This window comes from Globicephala melas, chromosome 8, assembly GCF_963455315.2.
Source record: "Globicephala melas chromosome 8, mGloMel1.2, whole genome shotgun sequence".
Classification (NCBI taxonomy): Eukaryota; Metazoa; Chordata; class Mammalia; order Artiodactyla; family Delphinidae; genus Globicephala; species Globicephala melas.
In genome coordinates, this window is record NC_083321.1 from 54,856,177 (window position 1) to 54,883,510 (window position 27,334).

The 27,334-nt window shown below is 40.2% G+C and overlaps 1 protein-coding gene, 1 long non-coding RNA gene and 1 other non-coding gene across 4 annotated transcripts in view; 2 read left to right on the forward strand and 1 right to left on the reverse strand.

Annotated features, from left to right (window-relative positions):
• INTS4 (integrator complex subunit 4) overlaps nucleotides 1-26,689 on the reverse strand; it is a 134,463-nt gene extending 107,774 nt beyond the window's left edge. Inside the window, exons 1-4 of one of the 2 annotated variants that reach the window (XM_030835971.3) lie at nucleotides 26,311-26,689; nucleotides 20,211-20,405; nucleotides 7,549-7,666; nucleotides 1,424-1,530 (exon numbers count right to left, since the gene is read on the reverse strand). In XM_030835971.3, coding sequence (XP_030691831.1) covers nucleotides 1,424-1,530; nucleotides 7,549-7,666; nucleotides 20,211-20,405; nucleotides 26,311-26,364 — 474 coding nt within the window. In that variant the 5' untranslated portion in view covers nucleotides 26,365-26,689. Of the gene's footprint in view, nucleotides 1-1,423; nucleotides 1,531-7,548; nucleotides 7,667-20,210; nucleotides 20,406-26,310 lie in introns of those variants that run through there. The other variant, XM_060303761.2, reaches the window with a different exon arrangement.
• On the forward strand, nucleotides 11,579-11,685 carry LOC115841859 (U6 spliceosomal RNA). The gene has a single exon (XR_004035007.1). It is a non-coding gene; the product is annotated as a U6 spliceosomal RNA (small nuclear RNA).
• LOC132597693 (uncharacterized) overlaps nucleotides 26,475-27,334 on the forward strand; it is a 41,199-nt gene continuing 40,339 nt past the window's right edge. Inside the window, exon 1 of the long non-coding RNA XR_009564925.1 lies at nucleotides 26,475-26,568. This is a non-coding gene — a long non-coding RNA (uncharacterized lncRNA). The remainder of the gene's footprint in view (nucleotides 26,569-27,334) is intronic.

Genomic DNA, 27,334 nt, shown 5'->3' on the forward strand with positions numbered 1-27,334 from the left:
CAAGCACTCATACAGCTCAATATCAAAAAAACAAACAACCCAATCCAAAAATGGGCAGAAGACCTAAACAGACATTTCTCCAAAGAAGATACACAGAGTGCCAACAAACAAATGAAAGGATGCTCAACATCATTAATCATTAGAGAAATGCAAATCAAAACTACAATGAGGTATCATCTCACACCAGTCAGAATGGACATCATCAAAAAAATCTACAAAGAATGGACTTGAGGACAAGGGGAGAGGGAAGGGTAAGCTGGGATGAAGTGAGAGAGTGGCATGGACATATATACACTACCAAATGTAAAACAGATAGCTAGTGGGAGCCACATAGCACAAGGAGAGCAGCTCGGTGCTCTGTGACCACCTAGAGGGGTGGGATAGGGAGGGTGGGAGGGAGACGCAAGAGGGAGGGGATATGAGGATATATGAGGATATATGTATGCGTATAGCTGATTCACTTTGTTATACAGCAGAAACTAACACAACAATGTAAAGCAATTATACTCCAATAAAGATGTTAGCAACAACAAGAAAAAAGTAGTCAATTCTACAAAGTTTAGGAACTGGTGTTATGCACAAAAGACAGCTAATAAAAAGCTCCAAATTAAGTCCAAAGGCACAACTGGGCTTCCCTGGTGGCGCAGTGGGTGAGTGTCCGCCTGCCGATGCAGGGGATGCGGGTTCGTGCCCCGGTCTGGGAAGATCCCACATGCCGCGAAGCGGCTAGGCCCGTGAGCCATGGCCACTAAGCTTGCGCATCCGGAGCCTGTGCTCCGCAACGGGAGGGGCCACAACAGTGAGAGGCCCGCGTACCGCAAAAAAAAAAAAAAAAAAGGCACAACTAATGTACATACAATTTTTTATAATCAGAGAAACAAAAAAAATTTCCGAAACACTTGTGTCTAGTTGGTCTGTTTATTGAGGCAACAAAGTATCATAAAAAGAATATGGACTTTGGAATCAGAAAAAGGAGTTTATGCCCTGGTTCTGCAACTTCCTAACTGCGAAAACTTGGGGAAACTAAACTTCTCCAACCTCAATTCCCACCTTAGTAAAAGAGGTAATAATAGCACTTCCCTAAAGGACTATGAGGAACAAATGAAAAACTGGGTACACAGTACTGTAATAAGCAGAGTGCATGTATTAGGTACAGGATACATGGTAGTTCCTATGATTATTTTCATTTCTTTTGGGAGGATGAGGAAGCTCATTTTATAACAAGTTACTCAACTTTATTCCTAATCCAACATCAAGAAACAAAATAATGAGGCAGCTCTTAAAACCATTAAGAGTCCTTGGCAATTCTCAGTTATAGATTTAGGATGGAGGTAAGCAGATCTTACAGCTCATATCACCTCTCCAGATAATGCAAAACTGTTCAAGAAAGATGCAACCCTATGTCTAACAATTATATTCTTACCTTGCAAGCTACATCAACTAATCGCATCTGGATAGCTTGATTGTCTGGGAGTTTAGTGCCAATTGCAAGCAAAGTGTCCAACAGCTGAGCTAGGACTTGATGAGACTCTAGAAAGGAAGATGGAAAGTTGGGTTTTAGAATTTCAAAAGGAGATCACTATAGAAACTAAATTTACTTGGGTAAAGAATGTAGATTTTTGTCAGCTGGGTTCTACTGTTTGATCCCTAATTCCCTTCAACTAAATTCCTAAAGGGATCATGTCTAAAAATTTGAGTCCTCCACAGGATGGCACATAGTGCTCCAAAAATGTTTAGTGCTTGACTAATTCAAGGGCTTTTCATTGCCTCCAAGATAAAGTCTAAATTCCTTAGTAGGGCATGCATACATACATACATATATACATACATACATACATACCAGTCCCGCCATGATGTCTAGCCCTCCCTACTTTTCTAGCCTCATCTATTTAAGGTCTCCTCTAGTACCCTTTTCCCCAATTACTTATAATTTGCTCAGGCCAACTTCCCTACCTAGAATGCCTTCATCTACATCCAACTCCATTTTCAACCCTACTCCCCAGGGAGCACCTACTAATCCTGAAGTGTCACCTCCTGTATGGTACTTTTCCTTCTTCCCCTAAAAAAATTAACCATTTCTTCCTCATGCTTCCACTGAATCAGCTGTAACACTTTACAATACTTATTTATTTGTATATCAGACAAAACCAGGAGACTGAAAGATCCTTAAGGGCAAGGACTGTGTTTTATTCACCTTTGTATTCTCAGAATCTAGCACGACTCATTATATGCCCAACAGATGCTTAATAAATGGGCAAACAGCCAATTCTAAGTGAATCACTATCAATCACCTTAGCCAGATTCTCTTCTTTGTCTAAATTCTCTTCTTTGTTCCAAAATACGGCTCTTATGGTATGGTAGTGTTAGTGGTATACAAGAGGATTTAGGTGGCATTAGGAAAATCATTTTTATATTAATAACCTTGTACAGGCATACCTTGTTTCACTATGCTTCACTTTATTGCACTCTGCAGATACTGTACTACATTTTTTACAAGTTGAAGGTTTGTCTCAACCCTGCAACAAACAAGTCTATCAGTGCCATTTTCAACAGCACTGCTCACTTCATGTCTCTGTCACCTTTTGGTAATTCTTGAAATATTTCAAACTTTCATTATTATATTTGTTATGGTGATTTGTGATCAATGATCTTTGATATTACTATTGCAAAAAGATAATGACTCACTAAAGGCTCAGATTACGGTTAACATTTTTTAGCAATACAGTATTAAGGTAGTACATTCTTTTTAGACATAATGCTATTGCACACTTAATCGACTACAGTATAGTGTAGACATTACTTTTATCTGCACTGGGAAATCAAAAAACTTGTGTGACTTGCTTTAGTGTGATATTCATTTTACTGTGGTGGTCTGGAACAGAACTTGCAATATCTCAGAGGTATGCTTGTACATATTTTAATGAACAAAATAAAAATTGCAGTTATTATGTTGATGACATTAATTTTCTTTTACCTTTACTAATACAGTCTCTTTAAATTAATTTTATTTAACTAAAAAATAATTGTCCACTTAAAACATTAAGTAAACCATAATATAGATGTGAAACAAATATGTCAAAAATGGTATGATATATAAATGACCAAAGCTCAGAAAACACTGGTTAAATCATCTCTTACTAAGACTTCCAGTAAAACACAATAGACTGAACACATCTGTTTATCACTAATTCTTTCCTAAAACCTCATTAACATATAAGCGTAAAGAAATTTAAAAGGTATGAACTTACAAGGACAAAGAAAACAGGAGAAGAAAGGTAAGCAGATGAGAAAAGTCAACAAATTTTTCAGAGATGGAAAGCAGTTAAAAAGTCTATGGCAGCTCGGTGCTTTGTGACCACCTAGAGGGGTGGGATACGGAGGGTGGGAGGGAGACACAAGAGGGAGGAGATATGGGGATACATATATATATATATATATATATATATATATATATATATATATATATATATATATAGCTTATTCACTTCGTTATAAAGCAGAAACTAACACACCATTGTAAAGCAATTATATTCCAACAAAGATGTTAAAAAAATACTTAGTATGCCAATAAATAAATAAATAAAATCAAAAAAAATAGTCTATGGCAAAACTGAGAAATCTAATACTAAATGCCTACTGAGGAGGGTGTCGTGACAGAGCAAATAAATTCTAGCCATACGCCCAGAAAGATTCAGGAATTGTAGATTTTAAAAAAGACAACCAGGGCTTCCCTGGTGGCACAGTGGTTGACAGTCTGCCTGCCGATGCAGGGAACTGCCCCGTTCGTGTCCCGGTCCGGGAGGGTCCCACGTGCCGCGGAGTGGCTGGGCCCGTGAGCCATGGCCGCTGGGCCTGTGCGCCCAGAGCCTGTGCTCCGCAACAGGAGAGGCCACAACAGTGAGAGGCCCACGTACCACAAAAAAATAAATAAATAAAAAGACAACCAAAACACACCCCAAAACAGGGATGAGGCAGGGATTTGTTTGAAGCGTCTGTAAGAAGTAGTTGGACCCCTGCCTCCTTCCCTATCCTATATAACCAAATGACCACTGAAATAGGAGGTTTGTTCTCTATAAAAATTAGGACAGAAAGGATCTAATTTGGGGAATACTAGGTGAGGACAGGGAGGAAATATAATGAAGAAGAGAAGATTAAGAGATAATCAACATATTGAAAATGAGACTCCCTCCTTCTCCCTAGCTCCCTTCAGTTGCTTTGGCTAAAAAAAAACATAGCAGCCAGGCATTTCTCTGTCTTCCTAGCAGGAGAGTCAAAAGCTGATGGGTGCCACAGAAAAACAGCAAAAAACACTAATATTTAACAGTCCTCCAAAGACATAAAGGATCATCTTAGAGTGGAGCCTACCAGCTGACTCTATTCTCTATTCTGCTCCTCTGCAGTTATTCCCACCATTCAATCTTCCAGCTCACTTACTTAATGTTCTGCCTCAGTTATTCTACTATTGATTCCTTCTAGTGCATTTTTCATCTCAGTTATTGTGTTGTTCATCACTGTTTGTTTGTTCTTTAGTCCTTCTAGGTCTTTGTTAAACATTTCTTGTATTTTCTCAATCCGTGCCTCCATTCTATTTCCGAGATTTTGGACCTTCACTATCATTACTCTGAATTCTTTTTCAGGTAGGTTGCCTATTAACGCTTCATTTATTTGATTTTGTAGGTTTTTACCTTGCTCCTTCGTCTGTAACATATTTTTCTGTCGTCTCATTTTTTCTGATGTATGGGGCTGTATTCCTGCCTTAATGGTTGTTTGGCCTAAGGCGTCCAGCACTGGAGTTTGCAGGCAGTTGGGTAGAGCAGGATCTTGGTGCTGAGATAAGGACCTCTGGGAGACCTCACTCCAATTAATATTCCCTGGGGTCTGAGGTACTCTGTTAGTCTAGCAGTTTGTTTTTTTTGTTTTTTTTTTTTTTACACGGGCCTCTCACTGTTGTGGCCTCTCCAGCTGCAGAGCACAGGCTCCGGACGTGCAGGCTCAGCGGCCATGGCTCACAGGCCCAGCCGCTCTGCGGCATGTGGGATCTTCCCAGACCAGGGCACGAACCCGTGTCCCCTGCATCGGCAGGCAGACTCCCAACCACTGCGCCACCAGGGAAGCCCAGTCTAGCAGTTTGGACTCGGCACTCCCACCAAGGAGCTCAGCCTCAACCCCCGGTCTGGGAACCAAGATCCTGCAAGCCACGCAGCATAGCAATAGAAACACACACACACACACACACACACACACACACACACACACACACACACTAAGGAGCAGTACAGGGGCTTCCCTGGTGGCACAGTGGTTGAGAGTCCACCTGCCAATGCAGGGGACACAGGTTTGTGCCCCAGTCTGGGAAGATCCCACATGCCACGGAGCGGCTAGGCCCGTGAGCCATGGCCGCTGAGCCTGCGCGTCCAGAGCCTGTGCTCCGCAACGGGAGAGGCCACAACAGTGAGAGGCCCGCGTACTGCAAAAAAAAAAAAAGGAGCAGTACAATAACAGAAATAAAAAATAAAATAAAATAAGAAAAAACAAAAAATATATTAGGAAAAATAAAAATATAAGTGAAACAACTACAAGGTAAAACAGAACCACAACAGAAAAAAAAAAAGGGAACAAGCCAAAAGGAGCTGAATAACAAACTATAAAGAATAAAATAAAATTAGAAAAATCAAAATATAAATGAATCAACAACAACAAGGTAAAACAGAAACACAACCTAAAAAAATTTAAAAAATTAAAAAAGACCCTTGGCTGTGGGGGCAGAGCTTAGGCAGGGGCAGAACTTAGGCGGGGGTGGGGTTTAGTGTGGGGGAACCTAGGCGTAGCACCTGTGGGGAAAGGCAGCACGGCCTGAGGGGGGCCTTGGTGTGCAGAGTTTGGAGTTCAGAGGTAAGGCCCTGGGTGGGGGTGTGTGGACGGAGCTTAGGCTCAGCACTGCTGGACCTCCGAGGGCAGAGGATTAGGCCCAGGACCTCAGCAGGCTCCCCACGGGCCCAAGTGGGCAGGGAAATGCTGGCTGTGCTCCCTTCCATTCCTCCCCTCTCCCGAGGGTCTCCCCTGTCCCTGTTGATCCGCTAACCATGGGTGGGCCCCACCTGGTCTGGGAACCCCTCCCCTCCCCCAGCCGCCCCTCAGGGGCGCCAGTCCCATCCCACCTCCACTTCTCCTTCCCCCTCACTCCCCGACATGTCACACTCCCCCTACCCAGTCACTCAGTGGTTCCTACCATCCCCTTCAATGTCTGTGGTCCCCCACCAGTGCCTGGTAGGTGCCCTAGCTGTGCAGAGATGCGAACTCAGCGTCCTCCTACTCTGCCATCTTGACTCCGCCCCCATCAAATTGTTTTATGGTAGTAGTAGGAATACTTTTTAAATTTCTCCCTAATGTCATTACATTGGCATTTCAATAAATGCCAAAAAAAATTTTTTAATATATTTTGATTGTTTCCTGTGAATTGAAAGTCTTGGGTCAAAATTCAATACAGGTAAAATTTAAAGTTCCTTCTAACAAAATAAAAAATTCTCAACTTCAACCCATGGGCCACTTATAAAAGATATTTGTTATCATTAAACAGTTGTACAGTAAGTGAATTTAGATTGTCTCTTGAGTTCACTGGACCTTTATTACTCTCATAACCTCAAGTTGATAGACTAAATGTTGTCCAATATTTAAATAATCATATTTGTTTAAATATGTATACCCTAAAATGAAATAAAACTATTTTTTGAAACTACAAACAATTCAAACAAAACTATAGTACTTTCAGGAACAGCCACAAAGGATTTCATTTTATTTAATTTTAGAATAAATATCAAGGCAATGAGGCACTAACCCTATAAGAAAATCTTATACATAAATAAAACTAGATAATCAAAGAAAAAAAATTTTAAGGTAAAATAGTTTTCCTTTTCACCTAAACACTGAGAATAATTTTAGTGGGCATCAACAAGGAACAAACAGAAAAGGCAACAACATATGAGACTTGGGAGATGTTGCCTTTATAGGAAGTAAACTGTGGGGGACCCCATGACCAGGGCAGCACCAGGGCAGTTTCTGAGTTAGTAGGCACAGTCAAAAAAACATCAACTCTGTCACATACTATGTAACCTTGAACAAGTTAGTTAACTTCTCTGAGCTTCAGTTTCCCAGCCTATAAAACAGGGACAATAGTATCTATCTTATGTCATATGTAAACTATCTTAAGTATATGGCACTTAGTAGAGATCAATAAATGATAGCTATTAAGAGACAAACCTGTATTTTAACTCTAGTGTAAATATATGTACATGGTTTTATTGAATCACCCTCAAATTCCTTTTCAATAACCACCAACACAACAAAATTTTGTTCTACATTGTATACAAAAGGAACTAAAGATTTCTGATCTAATTATACAGCTTTTTCTTTTTTTCTGGCCAGGCCTGCAGCATATGGGGTCTTAGTTCCCCAACCAGGGATCAAACCCATGCCCCCTGCAGTGGCAGCTCAGTCCTAACCACAGGACAGCCAGGGAATTCCCTATATAGCTTTTAAATTGCAACTTACTTTCATTCTGCAGGATGTTAATGGCATCATCCATAATGCAGTCTGGTGAAAATCCTGCTGTCTTTGACAGTAAACCCAACAATGATGCAATTTTCAGTCTCACAGATGGATCATTCTCCTGAAACAAAAGCAGCTATTGTTACATTGATGCTCTACTCTCAGGAACATGGGAAACTAATATCTCAAAACAGAGTCAACAAGTATTTCTTAAGCTTTATTTCTGAAAAATTAACTTTATATGCTTTGGGGGCAGAAAGCTTTTCTCAATCTGTATGTTACACCTAAATACTGCAAAGTGAATGGGAATATTTTATGCCTTCCTGATGTCATTAACTTCTAAGGAGATGTGTGCTTTTGGGATTAAAAGTAACTTTTCTCCACTTTGCAGTAACATTAGACATGAGTTGCAGCAACTTGGACCACCAACACTGCCAGCACTGGGCACTCAACATTGCTGTCAGCACCACTGTTTTTGGAGCCCCAGAAATTGGGTGCTGCAGCTACTACTGCTATCACCAGAAAGAAGTTTTCGTTCTACCTGTGTTTTTTTGGACCACCAGATCCTGATCAGAAGTCTGGGGCAGGTGATGGGATTTCCCAGGTGGTCCAGTGGTTAAGACTGTGCTCCCAATGCAGGGGGCCCAGGTTCAATCCCTGGACAGGGAACTAGATCCCACATGACACAACTAAAAATCCTGCATGCAGCAACAAAGATCCTGCGTGCCACAAGTAAGACCCGGCGCAGCCAAATAAATAAATAAATAAATATTTTAAAGAAAAGTCTGGGGCAGGTGAATCATTGTCTGGGTCTAGGTCCTGGGTCTGGGGCCCAGGGCAAGAGAGACTAAGACATGAGTTAGCGTGGCCCATTTAGCTTCAATATCGGGAGGTGGTCTCTAATTTGCACCAAGATTCCTATGGTGAGAAATTTTCCCCAAAGACCGAAAGGAACACGTCTTTTTGTTCATCACCATATCGCAAGTATGTAGCACAATATCTGGCACTAAGTAGACAGATGTTCAATAAACATAGGTAAAATAAAAAAAAAAAAAGTACCTTGCCAACGCTAAGATTAAGCAAGCATTTCTGTCCCAAGGACAAAATTACTTAAATGTATGCTCAAAAGATGAAGTGCCTTCTAGATGTGACCCCAGTTTCTAAGGAGGTAACTGGGCACAACAAGAAGGCCTGAAGCAGGAGAAGGGACAAAAGATATGCAGTCAGAAGACCCTGAATCCTGGCACACCACTTACCATATGTTCAACCTTGGGAAAGTCATTTTCTTGGGAACTTAAGCTGTGGAGTGCAGCAGAAGGAGAAAGGGCTTTGAAATTGGCCAGATTGAGGTGTGAAGCCTGGACTCACTATGTAATAGCTATATGTCTTGAACAGGCTAATTAATTTCCTAAGCCTCATCTGTGAAATGGGGCTAATAACAACCTCAAACAGCTACTGAGAGGAAAACAACTCACACAGAAATGGGCATACAGAAGGCAATCAAATATTAATGCCCTTCCTTCCTTCCTCTATGATCATCAGTCCTTTCATGTGGAGGGTAATAAAACCTGAACTGAATCCCTATGAATATGGTACTCCGATAGGTACCATAAAGAGCAAATAAAAAACACGTGAAAAATAAGGATGCAATCACCAAGCCCAGAATATGGGAAATTCCACAGGGTAAAATGCCTGGTTTTTAAACAATAAATATCATGGGAAAGAAAAGGTGGTGGGGGGAGGGAATCCTATAGATTAAAAGAAACTGAAAAGGACAGCTAAACTAACGAAATGCAACATGTGAATCCTGCTCAAACAAACCAACTGTAAAAAGACTTTAAGACAATCAGTGAAAGCTGAACATGGACTAGGTATTATACACTATTAAGGATTATTGTTAAGTGTCATTTTTTTAAGTCCTAAAAAAAGTCCTAATTTGTTAAACACAGATAATTAAGTCTTTATAGGTAAAATGATATGTTGCCTGGGATTTGCCCCACCCCCAAAAAAGTAGGGGAATGCACCAAACAAGAAGAGCAAAATGTTGGTAATTGTTGAAGCTGGATGAGGAACACTGGAAAGCTCATATTATTTTCTCTCCTTTTGTGTATGTTTGTAAATTTACAAAAAAAAAAGTTAACTTTTTAGAAAAATCACATGAAAGTACTTATTCTATCTAAAATGCAAATTAATTTACTCATTCAACAAACATTCAAGGACTACCTACTATGTGCCGAGCATCATTCTAGCTGCTGGGGATACAACAGTGAATAAAACAGAAGCAATCCCTGCTCTCATAGCGCTTATATTCAAGTGGATAAGACTGGCGAAAGAGGGAATCCTCTGGTGGTCCAGTGGTTAGGACTTGGTGCTTTCACTGCCATGGCCCCAGGTTCAATCCCTGGTCGGGGAACTATGATCGTGCAAGCCGTGTGGCTCGGCCAAAAAGAATAAAAAATTTAAAAATAAAGACTGGCAAAAGAAAATATGTAATTTCAGATGGTAAGCATTCTGAAGAAAAACGACGTGTGTAAGAGGTTAAAGAGTACTGTGGAGAGGCTGTTATAGACAGGACAGTGAGGGAAGTCCACTCTACGGATATGACTTTTGAACGGACACTTAACTGAGTGAGACAGAGAGCAATAGGAAGTTTTAGGGAAGCAGCATTCCAGGCAGAAGAATGTTGCAAACCCAGAATATGGAAGATTCTAAAATGCTGCATTTAAGAATACATACATATCTGTTACAGTGATTCTCTCCAGAGTAATCTCTGGAGAGTGTATTTTGTTTTCTAACTTTTTTATTTGCAGAGGCAAGTCTCATTCTTTATTTTATACACTTCTATACTGCTTGACTTTGTTACAATAAATGCTACAGTTGGGGTTTTTAAAAGAATGTTAAATTTAAAACTCCGCACAAACATTCATAACCCTTCAAAAGCTTCCAGTTTCCTATGGAAAGAAGCCTGAGCTGCTGAGCATGACACAACGGCCTGCCAAGACTGTCCCGTACGTCAGCTCCCACAATTCCCCACCACGCTTGATGCCATGAGGCTTCAAGTTTCTGTACTTCTGCTCAGATTGCTCCTCTGCCTAAACTGCTCTCCCTGCCTCCCACAGCCACTCCCTCCTGCCCCTCAGGTGTCAGCAACCCCAGGAAGTTTGTCTCTGATGCCTGAACTGGACAAGAGTGCCCTTCCCCTTGGACCACCCAAGCAGCCTGGTGCAACCCTTTATCATGCCCCTCACCAGTGCACTGTAATTATCATAGTGTATTATGTGATTGTGTCTGTTTCCCCAACCAAACTGTGAGCTGCTAAAGTGACAAGCAGAATGCCCAGAAAGCACTTCGTACATTCTGATAAAAATAAAGGGAAGAGTATAGGAAAAGGAAAAGCCACGTGTCCTACTTAATTCACTCGGTGAATTAAATAATTCATCCATCATCTGTTCAACAGGATTTCCTGAGTACTTACAAGGAGCCACTGTGTTTGGCCATGGGGATACACTGCCCTCATGGAACTTTAAGTTTTAATGGGCAAGGCAGACAATTGTCAAGTAATGTCCAAATACATAATTACAAAGTTGTACTGTAAAGGAAAAATAAAGAGTTCTATGAAAGCATATAACAAACACGGACTTTAATTTGAGGCAGAGAGAAAAGAATAAATGAATGCTCTCAGTCATGAAAGAACACCACAGCTTCCAGAACTGAAAAAGGGGGCAATGTGGCTAAAATGTAGACTACCATGAAATGCGGCTAAAGAGGCAAGCAGGTGCCACAACTTTTTGAGAATTATGGCAAGTGCCTCTGATAGTGCCCAGAATGTAGCAGGAATTCAATACATATTTGTTCACTGTTGAATAAACAAATGAATAGTCTTTGTCCTAAGAACAATAAAAATCCTTCGAATAACTATAACGAGGAGAGTGACATAAACAGATTCAAATTTCTGAAATACCAAACCAGCCTCAATATAATGATTGGATTGGAAGGGGCAAAAGTAGCCAGAGACAAATTAAGAGTAATTACGGTGCTTGCTTTGGCAGCACATATACTAAAACTGGGACAATAGAGAGAAAATTTGCATGGCTCCCATGCAAGGATGACATACAAATTCATGAAGCATTCCATATTTCTGAAAAAAAATTTAATCCTTTGAGCAGCGAAAAATAAAAAAAGGAGTATTTGATTAAAAAAATTATAGAACAGCAAAAGAATTTGAATGGTTCCAAAGAATTATTCATCTTTCCATTCATTCTTTTAATAAATTAAATAAAACTTAATACGCGAAAAAAAAAAAAGAGTATACCGCTATAGTCCAGCAAAAGGCAATGCCAAGACTCCCACTTACGTTAGGGGCAGGCTAGATAATACAGAACAACCTTCCCGCTGAGGAAAACTAGAATCGTATTACAGATGCCAAAAAAGAAAAACATGTGTGTGTGACTTCTCAAAGGAAACAATACAATGATATATTTAAAATACTAAAAACAAACAAATAAAGAAAAACAGCCAATCTAAAATTCTACACACAGCAAAAACATCGTTCAAGAAGGGAGGTAGGGGCTTCCCTGGTGACACAGTGATTAAGAATCCACCTGCCAATGCAGGGGACACTGGTTCAAGCCCTGGTCCAGGAAGATCCCACATGCCATGGAGCAACTAAGCCCATGCACCACAACTACTGAGCCTGTGCTCTAGAGCCTGTGAGCCCCAACTACTGAAGCCCGAGCACCTAGAGCCCGTGTTCCACAACAAGAGAAGCCACCGCAATAAGAGGCCCATGCACCGCAACGAAGAGTAGCCCCCACTTGCCGCAACTAGAGAAAAACCTATGCACAGCAACAAAGACCCAAAGCAGCCAAAAATAAATAAAATTAAATTAAATTAAATTAAATTAAAAAAAGAAGGAACATAAAGGGAATTCCCTGGCAGCTCAGTGGTTAGAACTCAGCACTTTCACTGCTGTGGCCCAGGTTCAGTGGCTGGTTGGGGAACTAAGATCCCATAAACCATGCAGCATGGCCAAAAAAAAAAAGAATGGACGTAAAACTTAAAACTTTTCCATACATACAAACACAAAGAATTTGTCACTGAGTGCCACCAGTAAAGTCACAATAAATGGAAATATCAGAGGGTATTCATCAGCCAAAAGGAAAATAATCCCAGATGAATAAACAGTCACAGATACAAGAAGGAAAGAAAAGCAATGATAAATACATGTGGGTAAATGATAAATACATAGGTAAACTTAAATGAATATTGCCTGTAGAAAATAACAATGTCTTCCAGAGTGAAAAATGGAGAATTAAAACATAAAACTTCATTCACACATGTAAGTCAGGAAGGTGGATAAATGAAGTTAAAGTCCTCACATTGTTCAAAATAGAAACTGTACCATTTAACACTTGACTTTGATCAGTCAAGAATTCATGTAATAGCTAGGTTATAACCAGTAAAAGAAGTGTAAAAGAATGTATAACTCCCAAGCTAATAAAAAAGGGGTGGAGGAGAGAATTTTTTTAAAAGAGTCAATGCAAAAGATGGCAAGAAATGAGAGAAAAGAAAAGAACACTGAGCAGGTAAGACAAATAGAAGGCATTTAATAAGAGGGTAGATTTAAACCGGCATATATCAATAAACACATTAAATGTAATGAACTAAATGCTCCAATTGAAAAACACTGTCAAGTGAAATTTTTAAAAAACTAACTACATGTTTTTTACATGGGTCATAAAATAAAATGCTATAAAAAAGATGAAAATAAAAAGTAGAAATAGGTATACCATGTAAACTTTAATCAAGAGATAGTTGGTATCATAATATTAATATCAAAGTCATTATATGCTGATATGATTATTTGTAAAGAATCCAAAATCTACACATAATTTATTAAAATTGTTAAATGAGCTTAGCAAGGTTGTTAGATATAGGATTTAATAAGCAAAAATCAATTGCATTTCTGAATATCCATTCTGTACTGTTAGAAAATAAAATTTTTTAAACATATCATTTACAATAACAAAATATTAACTACCTAGGAATAACTAACAAAAAGAAGTACACAAAAAAAAAACACACACAAAAAAAACACACACACACACACAAAAAAAAAAGAAGTACAAAAGGACTTTCCTGGTGGTGCAGTGGTTAAGAATCCGCCTGCCAATGCAGGGGACACGGGTTCGAGCTCTGGTCCGGCTCAAAATTTATAAAGAAATTAAAAGACCAAGAACAATTAATATATTCTTAAAGAAGAGGAAGGTGGGAGAAGTTGTCCTACCAGATGTCAAGATTTATTATAATGTTATGCTAAGACAGCATGGTATTGGCATAAGAATAAATAAACGGAACAGTAGAAGAGACAGCCCTGAAACATACCCACCCATATACAGACACTTAATTTACCAGAAAGGTGGTACTGCAAAACAATGGGGAAAGGACATTCTTTTCAGTAAATGGTGCTGGGACATTTGGACTTCCATACACCAAAGCATCACACACACAAATCAATTCCATGTATGAAAAACAAATAATAAGCTTCTAATAATAATGTAGCAAAATGTCTTAATGAGCTCAGGGTAGATAAACCCTTCTTATATCAATCAGACAAGAAAAGCACAAAATATAACTCAAAAGACTGTCAAATTGGGTTACATTAAGAACTTATTTTCATCAAAATACAACATTAAGGGACTAAAAAGGGAGACGATATTTGTAACATGTATAACCAAAGAACTTGTACCCAGAATATAAAGAATTCCCACAAAGCAATAAGGGAAAAAAAAAAAATTTGTAAAATAGGCAAGAGACATACATAGGTATTACCCAAAAGAATATCCAGTTAAACGTATTAAAGTTGCTCCCCTTTATAGTAATCTAAGAAATGCAAATTAAAGCTACAGTGACTACACATCCACAGGAATTGTCAAAATGAAGAAAATCGGGCTTCCCTGGTGGCACAGTGGTTGAGAATCTGCCTGCCAATGCAGGGGACACAGGTTCGAGCCCTGGTCTGGGAGGATCCCACATGCCGCGGAGCAACTAGGCCCGTGAGCCACAACTACTGAGCCTGCGCGTCTGGAGCCTGTGCTCCGCAACAAGAGAGGCCGCGATAGTGAGAGACCCGCGCACCGCGATGAAGAGTGGCCCCTGCTCGCTGCAACTGGAGAGAGCCCTCGCACAGAAACGAAGACCCAACACAGTCAAAAATAAATAAATAAATAAATAAATTTATTTAAAAAAAAAAAATGAAGAAAATCAATTGCAGCTATTGGAAAGTATGTGGAACAACTGGAACTCTCACACAGTGCTAATACGAGTGTAAACTGGTATTATCACTTTGGAAAACAGTTGGCTCAGTAATTCCACTCCAGGGTATATACTACACAGAAATGCAAGCCATGCACACCAAGAGACTTGTATAAAAATGTCTGTGGCAATATTTCTTATAATAGCTAAAACCTGGAAACAGTCTAAATGTCCATCAATAATAGAATGAATAAATAAATTATGGTATACTCATACAATGAAATCTTTTTTTTTTTTTTTTCTTTTTTTTGCGGTACGCGGGCCTCTCACTGTTGTGGCCTCTCCCATTGCGGAGCACAGGCTCCGGACGCGCAGCCTCAGCGGCCGTGGCTCATGGGCCCAGCCGCTCCACGGCATGTGGGATCTTCCCGGACCGGGGCACGAACCCGTGTCCCCTGCATCGGCAGACGGACTCTCAACCACTGTGCCACCAGGGAAGCCCGAAGTCTTATACTGTAGTAAAAATGAATGAACTACAGCTACAGTTAATAATATAGATAAATCTCACAGAATTTTGAGCAAAAGTCCCACAAAAAAAGATACATACAGAGAGGGGAGGGAGGGAAAGAGGAAGGAAGGAAGGAAGGAAGGAAGGAAAGGAGTGTGTTTTTTTTTACCAAATAAATCTGTATTTAGTACAAGTTTAAATGGTAAAAAAATTTTTTAAAGAAATTTTTTACCCCAAAAGTCAGGAGAGTAGTGGTTATCTTTGGGAAAGGGGGGAGAAATAATTAGAAGGAGTTTTGAGGGGGCCTATGGGAGGCTGATTATATTCCATTTCTTGACCTGGATGGTAGTCACATACGGTGTTCATGTTGATCAATAGGCTATATGAGGTTTTTCTACGTATTCTTTACATGTTATATTTCATAGTAAAGCTTAAAAATATGATAGTTGGGACTTCCCTGGCGGTCCAGCGGTTAAGACTCTGCACTTCCACTGCAGAGGGTGCAGGTTCAATCCCTGGTTGGGGAAATAAGATCCTGATGCTGTGTGGTGCAGCCAAAAAATTAAAAAATAATAATAATAAATTAAAAATATGATAGTTGTTTATATTACTGAGGTAATGGAAACAGAGAGGTAGATGGACTTAAGAGGTATTTAGAAGGTAAAATCAACATGAGTTGGTGAGGAAGGGAATATGGAGAAAGGAAAGGGTGAGGGTTATATTTAGGATCCTTCTTGGGTTTCTGATTTAAGGGTCTATATTGTTGGTGGTACACTCCTTGCTATAAGGTAAACTGGAGAATGAAGGGAGATACCAAATTCAGTTTTGAACACAAATAAAAGCCAATTCTTTATGGACTTCAAATCATTAAAATAACATCATCAAATCAAGTAATTGTCTTTCAGAGACAATAGATTAGTCAAATACCCTAATTCTGCAGTGAAAGAGGACAGAAAAGATACATAGTCTTTCAATGGTCTGGAATGGAGTCACAGACCTCCAAACACAAGGGAGCAGCACAGAAAACAGAAGTACTAAGTCTAGCAGATAAGAGGAAGGCAAGGAGGAAAGAGAGTATCTGACCTAGTAACATTCTTTCTTCATCTAGATACTTTACTCAAGTTCTTCTACTTTCTGAAATTATCCCCTGGTACCTTTCATGCCTAAGCTTAAAACTGCCTTGGGGGAAGGCCTCTCTAATAATTGCTCTTCTCACATTAAAACTGGCCTTGTTCAGGCTTTCCTCATCTTGCTGTAGACTTATCAGTCTCCTAGTTGGTCACCCTAACTCCCGTCTTGCCCTCATTCAGTTCCTCCATCCTCCATACCGCCCCCGAGAGTGACATGTCTAAAACAAAAACCCCCAAGGTAGAATACAAGAACCTTCCATTAGACAAGATTTCTAGTCTAAAGTAAAGAGTTCTCAATTTAAAATCTACACCAGGGACTTCCCTGGTGGCGCAGTGATTAAGAATCCGCCTGCCAATGCAGGAGACACGGGTTCGAGCCCTGGTCCGGGAAGATCCCACATGCCACGGAGCAACTAAGCCCGTGTGCCACAACTACTGAGCCTGAGCTCTACTGAGCCTGAGCTCTAGAACCCACAAGCCACACTGCTGAACCCAAATGGCACGACTACTGAAGCCCGTGGGCCTAGAGCCTGTGCTACGCAACAAGAGAAGCCACCGCAATGAGAAGCCCGCGCACCGCTACGAAGAGTAGCCCCCGCTCGCCGCAACTAGAGAAAGCCCACACACAGCAACGAAGACCCAACACAGCCAAAAATAATTAATTTAAAAAGTAATAAAATAAAATAAAATCTACAGCAGCCAAACTACCTGTATTTCTTCTAACGTGATAAGTTATTTCACATCTCGATGCCTTTGCTCACAATTGCTCCTTCTTTCTAAAACGTCTTTCCTCCTACTTTCCAACTACCCATAATCTGATTAAGATTCATCTCAAGCATCACTACTCTATAATGCCCTTCTAGGCCCGTGCTCCCAAGTACAATTGATTACCCTCTTCTTTAAAGTTATATCATAACCTGTCTCAGATTTCGTAGCACCTATAACATTGTATTATTATCCATTTTTTGTCTAATCTACCCAACTAGACTCAGATCAGGGATCATATATTAATCTCTGTATCATCAACATGAAGCACAAGGCCTGGCACAGAATTAGATTCAGAACACTTAGAGTGAATTAAAAAAATAAACAAATGAATAACTCAAGGCCTTACCATCTATATATCACATATATATTTGATCTACCAACTATACTACTGGCCCTTAAAGGACAAAGAACATGTCTCACGGTTCCCAACATCCTCCACAGCAACTAACACAGTAGTATAAGTGAAGAACCCCTCATGTGAAATATTAACAAGTTCAGCTACAGAAAACCTTGAATGAGAAAAGCAGAAGCCAAAGTAGTTATCTACTAAAATACAAGATACCATATTTCTGTATAAAATAGAAGAATAAAAAAACACTATAGTCATCAATCTAGAACTGGACCCATTTATCATCCCTCCTCCTTTCCTCTGGGGCTAGAATCTGCTAGACTAATGCACACAGCATGGCCTGGTTAAAGAGCTTGGGGTCTGACATCAGAATGCCTGAGTCCAATTTTTCTTTTAGACATGGTAACGGTATTGTGATTATGTTTTTAAAAAGAGTCTTTATTGTTTAGAGATATAAACTGAAATTTATGAATAAAATGATATGATGCCAGGAATTTGTTTTCACAAGAATCTGGTAGAGGGTGAGAGTGGAGGAAATGGAAGTGGACAGTAGGAGTGGGGGTGGGAATAAAACAAATTTAGACATAAAATGATAATTGTTGAAGATGGGTAATGAGTACATGGGAATTAAACTATTCTCTCTAATTGTATACATAGTTGAAATGTTCCATGACAAAAAGTTGAAAACAAAATTCCATACAGTCCAGCAATTCCACCCCTGGGTATTTATCAGAAGAAAACAAAAATACTAATTCCAAAAGATATACGCACCCCTATGTTTGTTGCAGCATTATCACAGCCAAGATTCGGAAGCAACGTTAAGTGCCCATCGATAAATGAATGGATAAAGAAGACGTGATTTATATATACAATGGAATATTACTCAGCCATAAAAAAAGAATGAAACCTTGCCATTTGCGACAACATGGATGGACCGAGAGGGTATTATGCTAAGTGAAATAAGTCAGAGAAAGACAAACACCATATGATTTCAGTTACATGTGGAATCAACAAAACAAAACAAATGAATAAACACAACAAAACAGAAAGAGAGTCATAGATATCGAGATACATAGGTGTTTGCCAGAGGGGAAGGGGTTGGGGGGGAGGAGAGAAATAGATGAGGAAGCTTAAGAGATATAAACTTCCAGTTGCAAAATAAATGAGTCATGGGTATGAAATGTACAGGGTGGGGAATATAGTCAATAACTATTTAATATTTTGTATGGTGACAAATCATAACTCAACTTATTGTGGTGAACATTTTGAAATGTATGGAAATACTGAATCACTATACTGTGTAACAGGAACTAACATAGTGTTGTAGAAAACAAGGCATTTTACAAAACAACTGACCAAATTTCTTTAACAGGTCAATGTCACCAAAATAATAAAAATTGTTCTAGATTTTTAAAAAAGCAAATGCCATATGTGGAGACAGTTTGCATTTCGATTTGAACAAATCAACTATAACAAGATATTTGGGGAACAACTAGAGAAATGTGAATATGGACCATTTGTTAGATGACGTTAATTTTACTTGAGATGCTTAGATGGTTATATTTTTTAAGTGTCCCTTTGTAAGAGGTATTTACTGAACTATTTAGGGAAAAGTATTATGATACTTTAAAAAAACTTCAGGAAAACAAACTGAGCAAATTTGACAAAATATTAATAACTATTTAATCCCAAAGATGGGTATTTGGCAGTTCATACAGTATTCTCTACTTTTCTATAAGCTCAATAATTTTCATACTAAAGTTTAAAATCCGAAGTCATCTGTGATTCAAATATTTGAAAATTATTTCTTCTTTTACTTCAGATCTTACTTACAAATAAAAACTGAAAAATAAACCATTTTACAAATTTCATTTTCTGCTTAAAATATTTCCTCTATTTAACTATGCATGAATTGATGTTTTTTTCTAACCCATGAAAATAGAGAAATAAAATGCCACTTAGCTAAAAAAGTTAAAAAAAAAAAAGGACTATTGCAGTTAGATATGAGGGCCTTGAATTAAAGCAGTAACAGCAGAATGAGAGGACTATATGCCAGAGACAAATCTGGTTACAGAAGGGTCATGGTTGAAGTTAACTCCTCCTTTGTGCTCCAACGCAGTCTCAGTACTCTGAGCAATTTGATGCATTTTATCATTCACATCTGTTTCCATCTAGATATTGTAACCTTTTTTTTTTTTTTTTTTTGACTGCATTGGGTCTTCTTTGCTGTGTGTGGGCTTTCTCTAGTTGCCGCAAGCAGGAGCTACTCTTCATTGCGGTGCATGGGCTTCTCAATGCAGTGGCATCTCTTGCTGTGGAGCACCGGCGCCAGGCGCGCAGGCTTCAGTAGTTGTGGTGCACAGGCTTAGTTGCTCCACAGCATGTGGGATCTTCCCGGACCAGGGCTGGAACCCACGTCCCCACTCTGCCACCAGGGAAGCCCATGAAAGCTTCTGATAATAGGATCTTTTTGGACCTTTTGGATCTTTTTTATCTCTGTATCCACAGTGCCTAGCACATGGAAGACACTCAGTAAAAGACTGCTGAATGAACACTTATTATTTATTTTGCATATTAACCTATTCTGCAGACACATGATACAACTCCTATACATATTCCCATACACACTCTCATCAGGTCCTCAAGACCTTCTTACCTTGTAATAATGTTCCAAGAGAATCCTGACTACTCCCTCCACACTTTCTGCCTCCACAGGCTTCCTGGCAAACTGAAGTAGGTACTGCAAAGCATCTGCTGGGGAGGTAGCCTTACACAGATCTATGTGGAGTGCTGCAGATTTACTTGGTTTTGTCAGTCGGAGTTTCTTAGTGGCAATTTCCTCCTGCTGTTGCTGCAAGAGGGTAGGAAAGATAAAACATGAAAACTTGACTGAAAACAGAGAGTTGCAAATTTAACTTTACCTTGTTTGATGGAAATAATTTTTCCTATACCAAAATAATGTATTTAGGTAACAGACCCAGCTTAAACAAAAAGCAGTGTTATGAACTGGGAAAGGAGCCAACTGGAGACAAAGCTATGAGTCCCAATTTTGCTTTTCACTAGCTCCTACAGCTTTGGGTAAGTTATTTAACTTCTCTAAGTCTCAGTTTCTTTCTCTGTAAAGTAGGTCCACGAATATTTTGTTCTGCCTATCTCTTAGGATTGTTGTAGCTTTAGGGTTAAGAGGACACACAAAGGATCTGCTCCACTCCTTATTAGAAAAGAAATCTCAATTCGACAAATATATTCAGACTGTGCTGAGGCACTTACTAGGCTCACCTTGCCTCCTAAGAAAACTACAACTGATGGGAATGGTCTGCAGCTTACACTGAGGACAAAAATCTTCCTCTCATAACGGATGACTATTTTCACCCAAATCATTCTACCTTTGTTAGAAGGATGGTCAGTATAGGAAAGAAATACATTGCCATATGCCTAGCAAACTGCAGCTACTTAACAAATATTTACTGAATGATTGATTTGGAATTAGAAGTTGTCTCTGATTCCAACTCTGCTGCTCTATTCTAAGTATGTCATGATTCACATTTTTATCATCCATAAAAAACAGAAATGATGACCTACCACTAGTCTATCTCAATCAGGGATCCTCATCTGAACCACAGAACACACAAAATTAGCTGAGTAACTATTTTCTCAACTTTCCCAAGGATGGTGCCTAACTAGAACTATTCTAGATGCATCTGTTACATATGATGAGTGCCAAAAAGTTCACGTAAAAGGGAACCTGTTACTCCAGGGCTTACGTAAGGCCCTGGTGTGTAGATATAGAGAAGATCACAACAGAAGATAAAAGTTGTAATCAACAGTAATCATCAGAAAACTACTAGAGCTAATCAACGAACTTGGTAAAGTTGTAGGATACAAAATTAATGCACAGAAATCACTTGCATTCCTATACACTAAAAATGAAAGATCAGAAAGAGAAATTAAGGAAACAATCCCATTCACCATTGCAATAAAAAGAATAAAATACCTAGGAATAAACCTACATAAGGAGGTAAAAGACCTACACTCAGAAAACAGCAAGACACTGATGAAAGAAATCAAAGATGACACAAACAGATGGAGAGATATACCATGTTCTTGGATTGGAAGAATCAACACTGTGAAAATGACTATACTACCCAAAGCAATCTACAGATTCAATGCAATCCCTATCAAATTACCAATGGCATTTTCCACAGAACTAGAACAAAAAAATCTTAAAATTTGTATGGAGACACAAAAGACCCTGAATAGCCAAAGCAATCTTGAGAAAGAAAAAATGGAGCTGGAGGAATCAAGATTCCCTGACTTCAGACTATACTACAAAGCTACAGTAATCAAGACAATATGGTACTGGCACAAAAACAGAACTATAAATCAACGGAACAGGATAGAAAACCCACAGATAAACCCACGCACCTATGGTCGACTAATCTATAACAAAGGAGGCAAGGATATACAATGAAGAAAAGACAGTCTCTTCAATAACTGGTGCTGGGAAAACTGGACCGCTACAGGTAAAAGAATGAAATTAGAACACTCCCTAACACCATACACAAAAATAAACTCAAAATGGATTAAAGACCTAAATGTAAGGCCAGACACTATCAAACTCTTAGAGGAAAACATAGGAAGAACACTCTGACATAAATCACAGCAAGCTCTTTTTTGACCACCTCCTAGAGTAATGGAAATTAAAAAACAAAATAAACAAATGGGACCTAATGAAACTAAAAAGCTTTTGCACAGCAAAGGAAACTATAAACAAGATGAAAAGACAACCCTCAGAATGGGAGAAAATATTTGCAAACGAATCAATGGACAAAGGATTAATCTCCAAAATATATAAACAGCTCATGCAGCTCAATATTAAAAAAACAAACAACCCAATCAAAAAATGGGCAGAAGACCTAAATAGACATTTCTCCAAAGAAGACATACAGATGGCCAAGAAGCACATGAAAAGCTGCTCAACATCACTAATTATTAGAGAAATGCAAATCAAAACTACATGAGGTATCACCTCACACCAGTTAGAATGGGCATCATCAGAAAATCTACAAACAAATGCTGAAGAGGGTGTAGAGAAATGGGAACCCTCTTGCACTGTTGGTGGGAATGTAAATTAATACAGCCACTATGGAGAACAGTATGGAGTTTCCTTAAAAAACTAAAAATAGAATTACCATATGACCCAGCAATCCCACTACTGGGCATATACATGGAGAAAACCATAATTCAAAGACACATGCACCCCAATGTTCACTGAAGCACTATTTACAATAGCCAGGTCATGGAAGCAACCTAAATGCCCACAGACAGACGAATGGATAAAGAAGATGTGGTACATACATACAATGGAATATTACTCAGGCATAATAAGGAACGAAACTGGGTCATTTGTAGAGACATGGATGGACATAGAGACTGTCATACAGAGTGAAGTAAGTCAGAAAGAGAAAAACAAATATCGTATATTAACGCATATATGTGGAATCTAGAAAAATGGCACAGATGAATCAGTTTGCACACAGAAATGGAGACACAGATGCAGAGAACAAACGTATGGACACCAAAGGGGGAAAGGGGTGAGGGGTGGTGGTGGGATGAATTGGGAGATTGGGATTGACATATATACACTAATACATATAAAAAAGATAATAACCTGCTGTATTAAAAATAAAATTCAAAAAAAATTTTTTCCTTAACGCTTGATGCATCATAATGATACCTTGAGCAATCACCTCTTTACAAATTTACACTTCTACAGAGAAGAGACTAGGATTATTCTAGACAGGAACATGGCATGGCATAATAAAAAGACCAAGGGCTTTGAAGTCAGAGGAATCTGAGTTCAATTACCACTTACTAGCTAGAGGAGGCCTTCTCCTTCTTCTATAAAAAGGAATACAATACCTACATCATAGGGATATTTAAGAAGTCTAAAGTATAATGTCTTTATTGTGCAAACACATAATAAGCACTAGATACATATCAGTTCTCTCTCCCTCATCTTCATAGCAGAGGAAAAATAAGAGAAGCAGTAAGATCTCATTTCATCACTCCATGGTAACCATGCATGAACAATGAAGTGAAGAAATGAGCTCTTCTCTTAAAATCCTTACCAATTTCCATCCTATTCCACACAAATTTGGTCTTCAGTGTTATCTGGGCTGCAATTAGGTCAAAAGATTGGAAAGATTTTTTTCCCTAGGGAGTATATAAGGAGAAGGACAGACCAATATCTGCTATCATTCAACCATCTATAACATTTTAGTGAGCCACGCCTTATGGTCTATCCAGGGAACACAGATGAACCACGCATCATCTCTGCCCTCGAGGAGCCCAAACTGGTGGGGAGATATGTAAACTAGTAATTATAGTAGCACTCAGTGATAAGTACAAATAGATGAGTGCTACAGAAGCAGGGGAGGAGAGACTACAGCAAAAATATAAGTCCACTGAGTGGAGAGCAAAGAGAGAGGGAAGCATGACATCCATTCTATGTAAAGGAAACAACAGATACAAAAGTTTGGAGAGGTGCAAACACGTGGCATGCTGGAGGAGGGGTGAGTAGTCTTGGTAAGGGGGAACAACAGAATACTGGAAAGAAAGGAAGTGACATTTCACAACAAAGTGAAAGTAGTTAATGCCACTGAACCCTACACTTAAAAAATGGTTAAAATGATAAATTCTGTGTTATATATATTTTGCCACAATTTTTTAAAAAGGGGGGCAAACGAAACAGAGCCAGGAAATCCCAAAAAGCAAGCCACAGAAGAGGGAGCTCTGTGAAGTCAGAAAGCTTTCCTGAATGTTGACTCATTTTAAAAGTTGAGGAAGGACTTCCCTGGTGGCGCGGTGGTTGAGAGTCTGCCTGCCGATGCAGGGGACACGGGTTCGTGCCCCGGTCTGGGAAGATCCCACATGCAGCGGAGCGGCTGGGCCCGTGAGCCATGGCTGCTGAGCCTGCGCGTCCAGAACCTGTGCTCCGCAAGGGGAGAGGCCACAACAGTGAGAGTCCCGCGTACCGCAAAAAAAAAAAAAAAAGTTGAGGAAAACTAATTTCACATAAAAAGGAGCAACAAAAGAGTGTTAAGGTAAATATCAAAGTTATTTTCAGAAAAAAACAAGAATAAGAAGCAAACTAACTTCCCTACACACAATGGGAATACGTCACAAAGTGTCCACAAAACAAAAAAGGCAGTGATACAGCTAGAAGGAATACTGTTAAATCACAAAGAGCTAGGAAGTTTGGCTAGGGAGTTTTTACAAAAAGAAATAGCTGTTAAAAAAAAAAGGGTTGGGAGGGGGCTTCCCTGGTGGCACAGTGGTTAAGAATCCGCCTGCCAATGCAGGGGACACAGGTTCGAACCCTGGTCCAGGAGGATCCCACACGCCACGGAGCAACTAAGCCCGTGCACCACAACTACTGAGCCTGCTCTCTACAGCCTGCAAATCACAACTACTGAGCCCGTGTGCCACAACTACTGAAGCCCGCGCGCCTAAAGCCCGTGCTCCGCAACAAGAGAAGCCACCACAGTGAGAAGCCCGCGCACCGCAACGGAGTAGCCCCAACTCGCCGACAACTAGAAAAAGCCCAAGACCCAACGCAGCCAACAATAAATAAATAAATAAATTTATTTATTTATTTAAAAAAACAAGTAGCTGTAAAAAGAGGAAGACTTGATTTGTCGATGCAATTACCTCTTTGCACTACAATCACAGATATGCCGTTCCGTATCTCCCACTCGCCTGTGAGTTCCTAAAGGACAGGGACCCTACTGTGTATTGCACTTTGTAGCTCAGCACCTTTTACCATACCTAATACGTAGTAACCACACTTTTACTCAGTAAACTCTTGTTGAAGGAATAAATGAAATGTTTAAGGATCAGTGTCCTGCTGGATGGTCTAAAGCTTGCTATTCCACAAGTCTGTGGATGGAAGGATGCTACTGACTGGCATCAATTGAGGGCTTCTCAGAAGTGCAGATTATTGCCTCACCTCCCCGGCCCGATTTACTTACTGAGTGGAATCTACATTTTAAAAAGACCCCAGGTGATTTGGATAAACAAAGTCTGAGAAGCACGACACAAGGTATGACGTGGGATCAACCTCTACTTCAGCTATATATATGAGGAAATACAAGGAGAATCACTAACTGCTGACACGGGTTTGGCCCACCAGTCCTTAAACAACTCTAAAGGAGGAAGGTATTGCCCTCCTCCCTAGGTGAACTGTTCCACCAATGGAAAGTTCCACCCCTATGAAGCCTGTGACCCTCGCCTGCTCTGACTGGGTCTTGAGGATTTCTATAGGCTCCTCTTCCAATCCCTTGAGCTCTGCATACAGCCAACTTGTCCCTGGGCGCTTTTTTTGTAACGGGAGTTGGGAGGCAATTTGCCACTAACTGGCTCATACTCCACCAGAAGCCTCAAAGTCCTCATCTGTAAAATGAGGATGCTAATGTAATACGAATAAAATGAAGTAACGAATAAGATATTTTCGTAGATTGTAAAGCGCTGTTTGTTTCTTCTAATAATTTTTTAGTGTCAGACTGCACGTATTAATGCTGACAACAACAGCGGCAAACGACACGCCCACTGAAGTGTAGCCTCAGAGACGCTGCCTACCAAAGCAGTAGGCATTCGACCCAGCTTTGTGGCGCCTGGTCTGGCAAAGTGCCTGGAGCGTGGAGAACCTTCCCCTACCCCAGACAGGTGCCGGGACCTTTCCTTCCAGAGCTTACCTGAACCACCTTAGTGAATTCCTCGTACACCCGCTTCTTGAGGTGCGCCGCCATGGCCGTCCGCGGACCCTCTCAGCTTCCGTACCCGAGGAGGGAGGTGGAGCGGAGGAGTCCGGAAAACCTGCCCAGGCCGGAGGAACCAGCCACGGTCCCACAAGGCAGTGGGGTTCCGGAAAAGAGAGGCCGCTTCCGGCTGCTCGACTGTCCTGTCGCTGTGCCGCTGGATTTGGTCGCCTACGCCACCTGCGCCGGAGAAAGGTAAGCCAGAGCGAGAGCGTAGCGCAGGGGGCGGGGCTTCTGGTGGGAGGAGCCGGGTGGGAAAGGCTAAAGGAGCCAATGGGGGATTTGGGGAGCTTGCTGTTGATCTGAGTGACGGAGAGACTGGCGGGGGAACTGAGCCCAGGGAGGGAGGAAGTACTATCGGGTAAAGGGCAGAGGTGGAGCTTTCCAGAGCTAGAGACAAAACCTGGAGCTGTGTAAGGATTTTGACTCAGGAGATAAGGGAAGGAGGTCAAACTGACGTTCGCATCATCCATTGCTGTTCACAGTATTTGCCATCTGTATGTTGCCTGCACTCTCCTCTTGGTCAAGCCATTACTGGAAAAGTGGTTCACCTTAGTGAACCCAAAAGACACGACTAAGCCAAAGTTAGGAATAAGGAAGGATATATTACTTGCAGCAAGTAAGGAAAACAAAGAATCTTCCCCAATGCATTGTCTCTCCAAACAGGAAAATTGGGGAAGCGTTAAGCTAAGGGAGCGTACATATTCATGAAGGGGCTTGAGCAGAGGAGAATTCATCGTAGAATTGGGGCAGAGGTCAACAGAGTCCAGGCTTTAGTTGATTGAAGTCAGGAGGGTCGACATCATCATTCCATCCTCCACCTAGGTCTGGAGCCTTAGTTCCTGTAGAACCCAAAGACATGTATCAGATTGTTATGTATATGCCTTGGGGAGAAACTTGTTTCTTTTTTTTTTGCCTTGGCTCATGGCATGCGGGATATTAGTTCCCCAACCGGGGATCG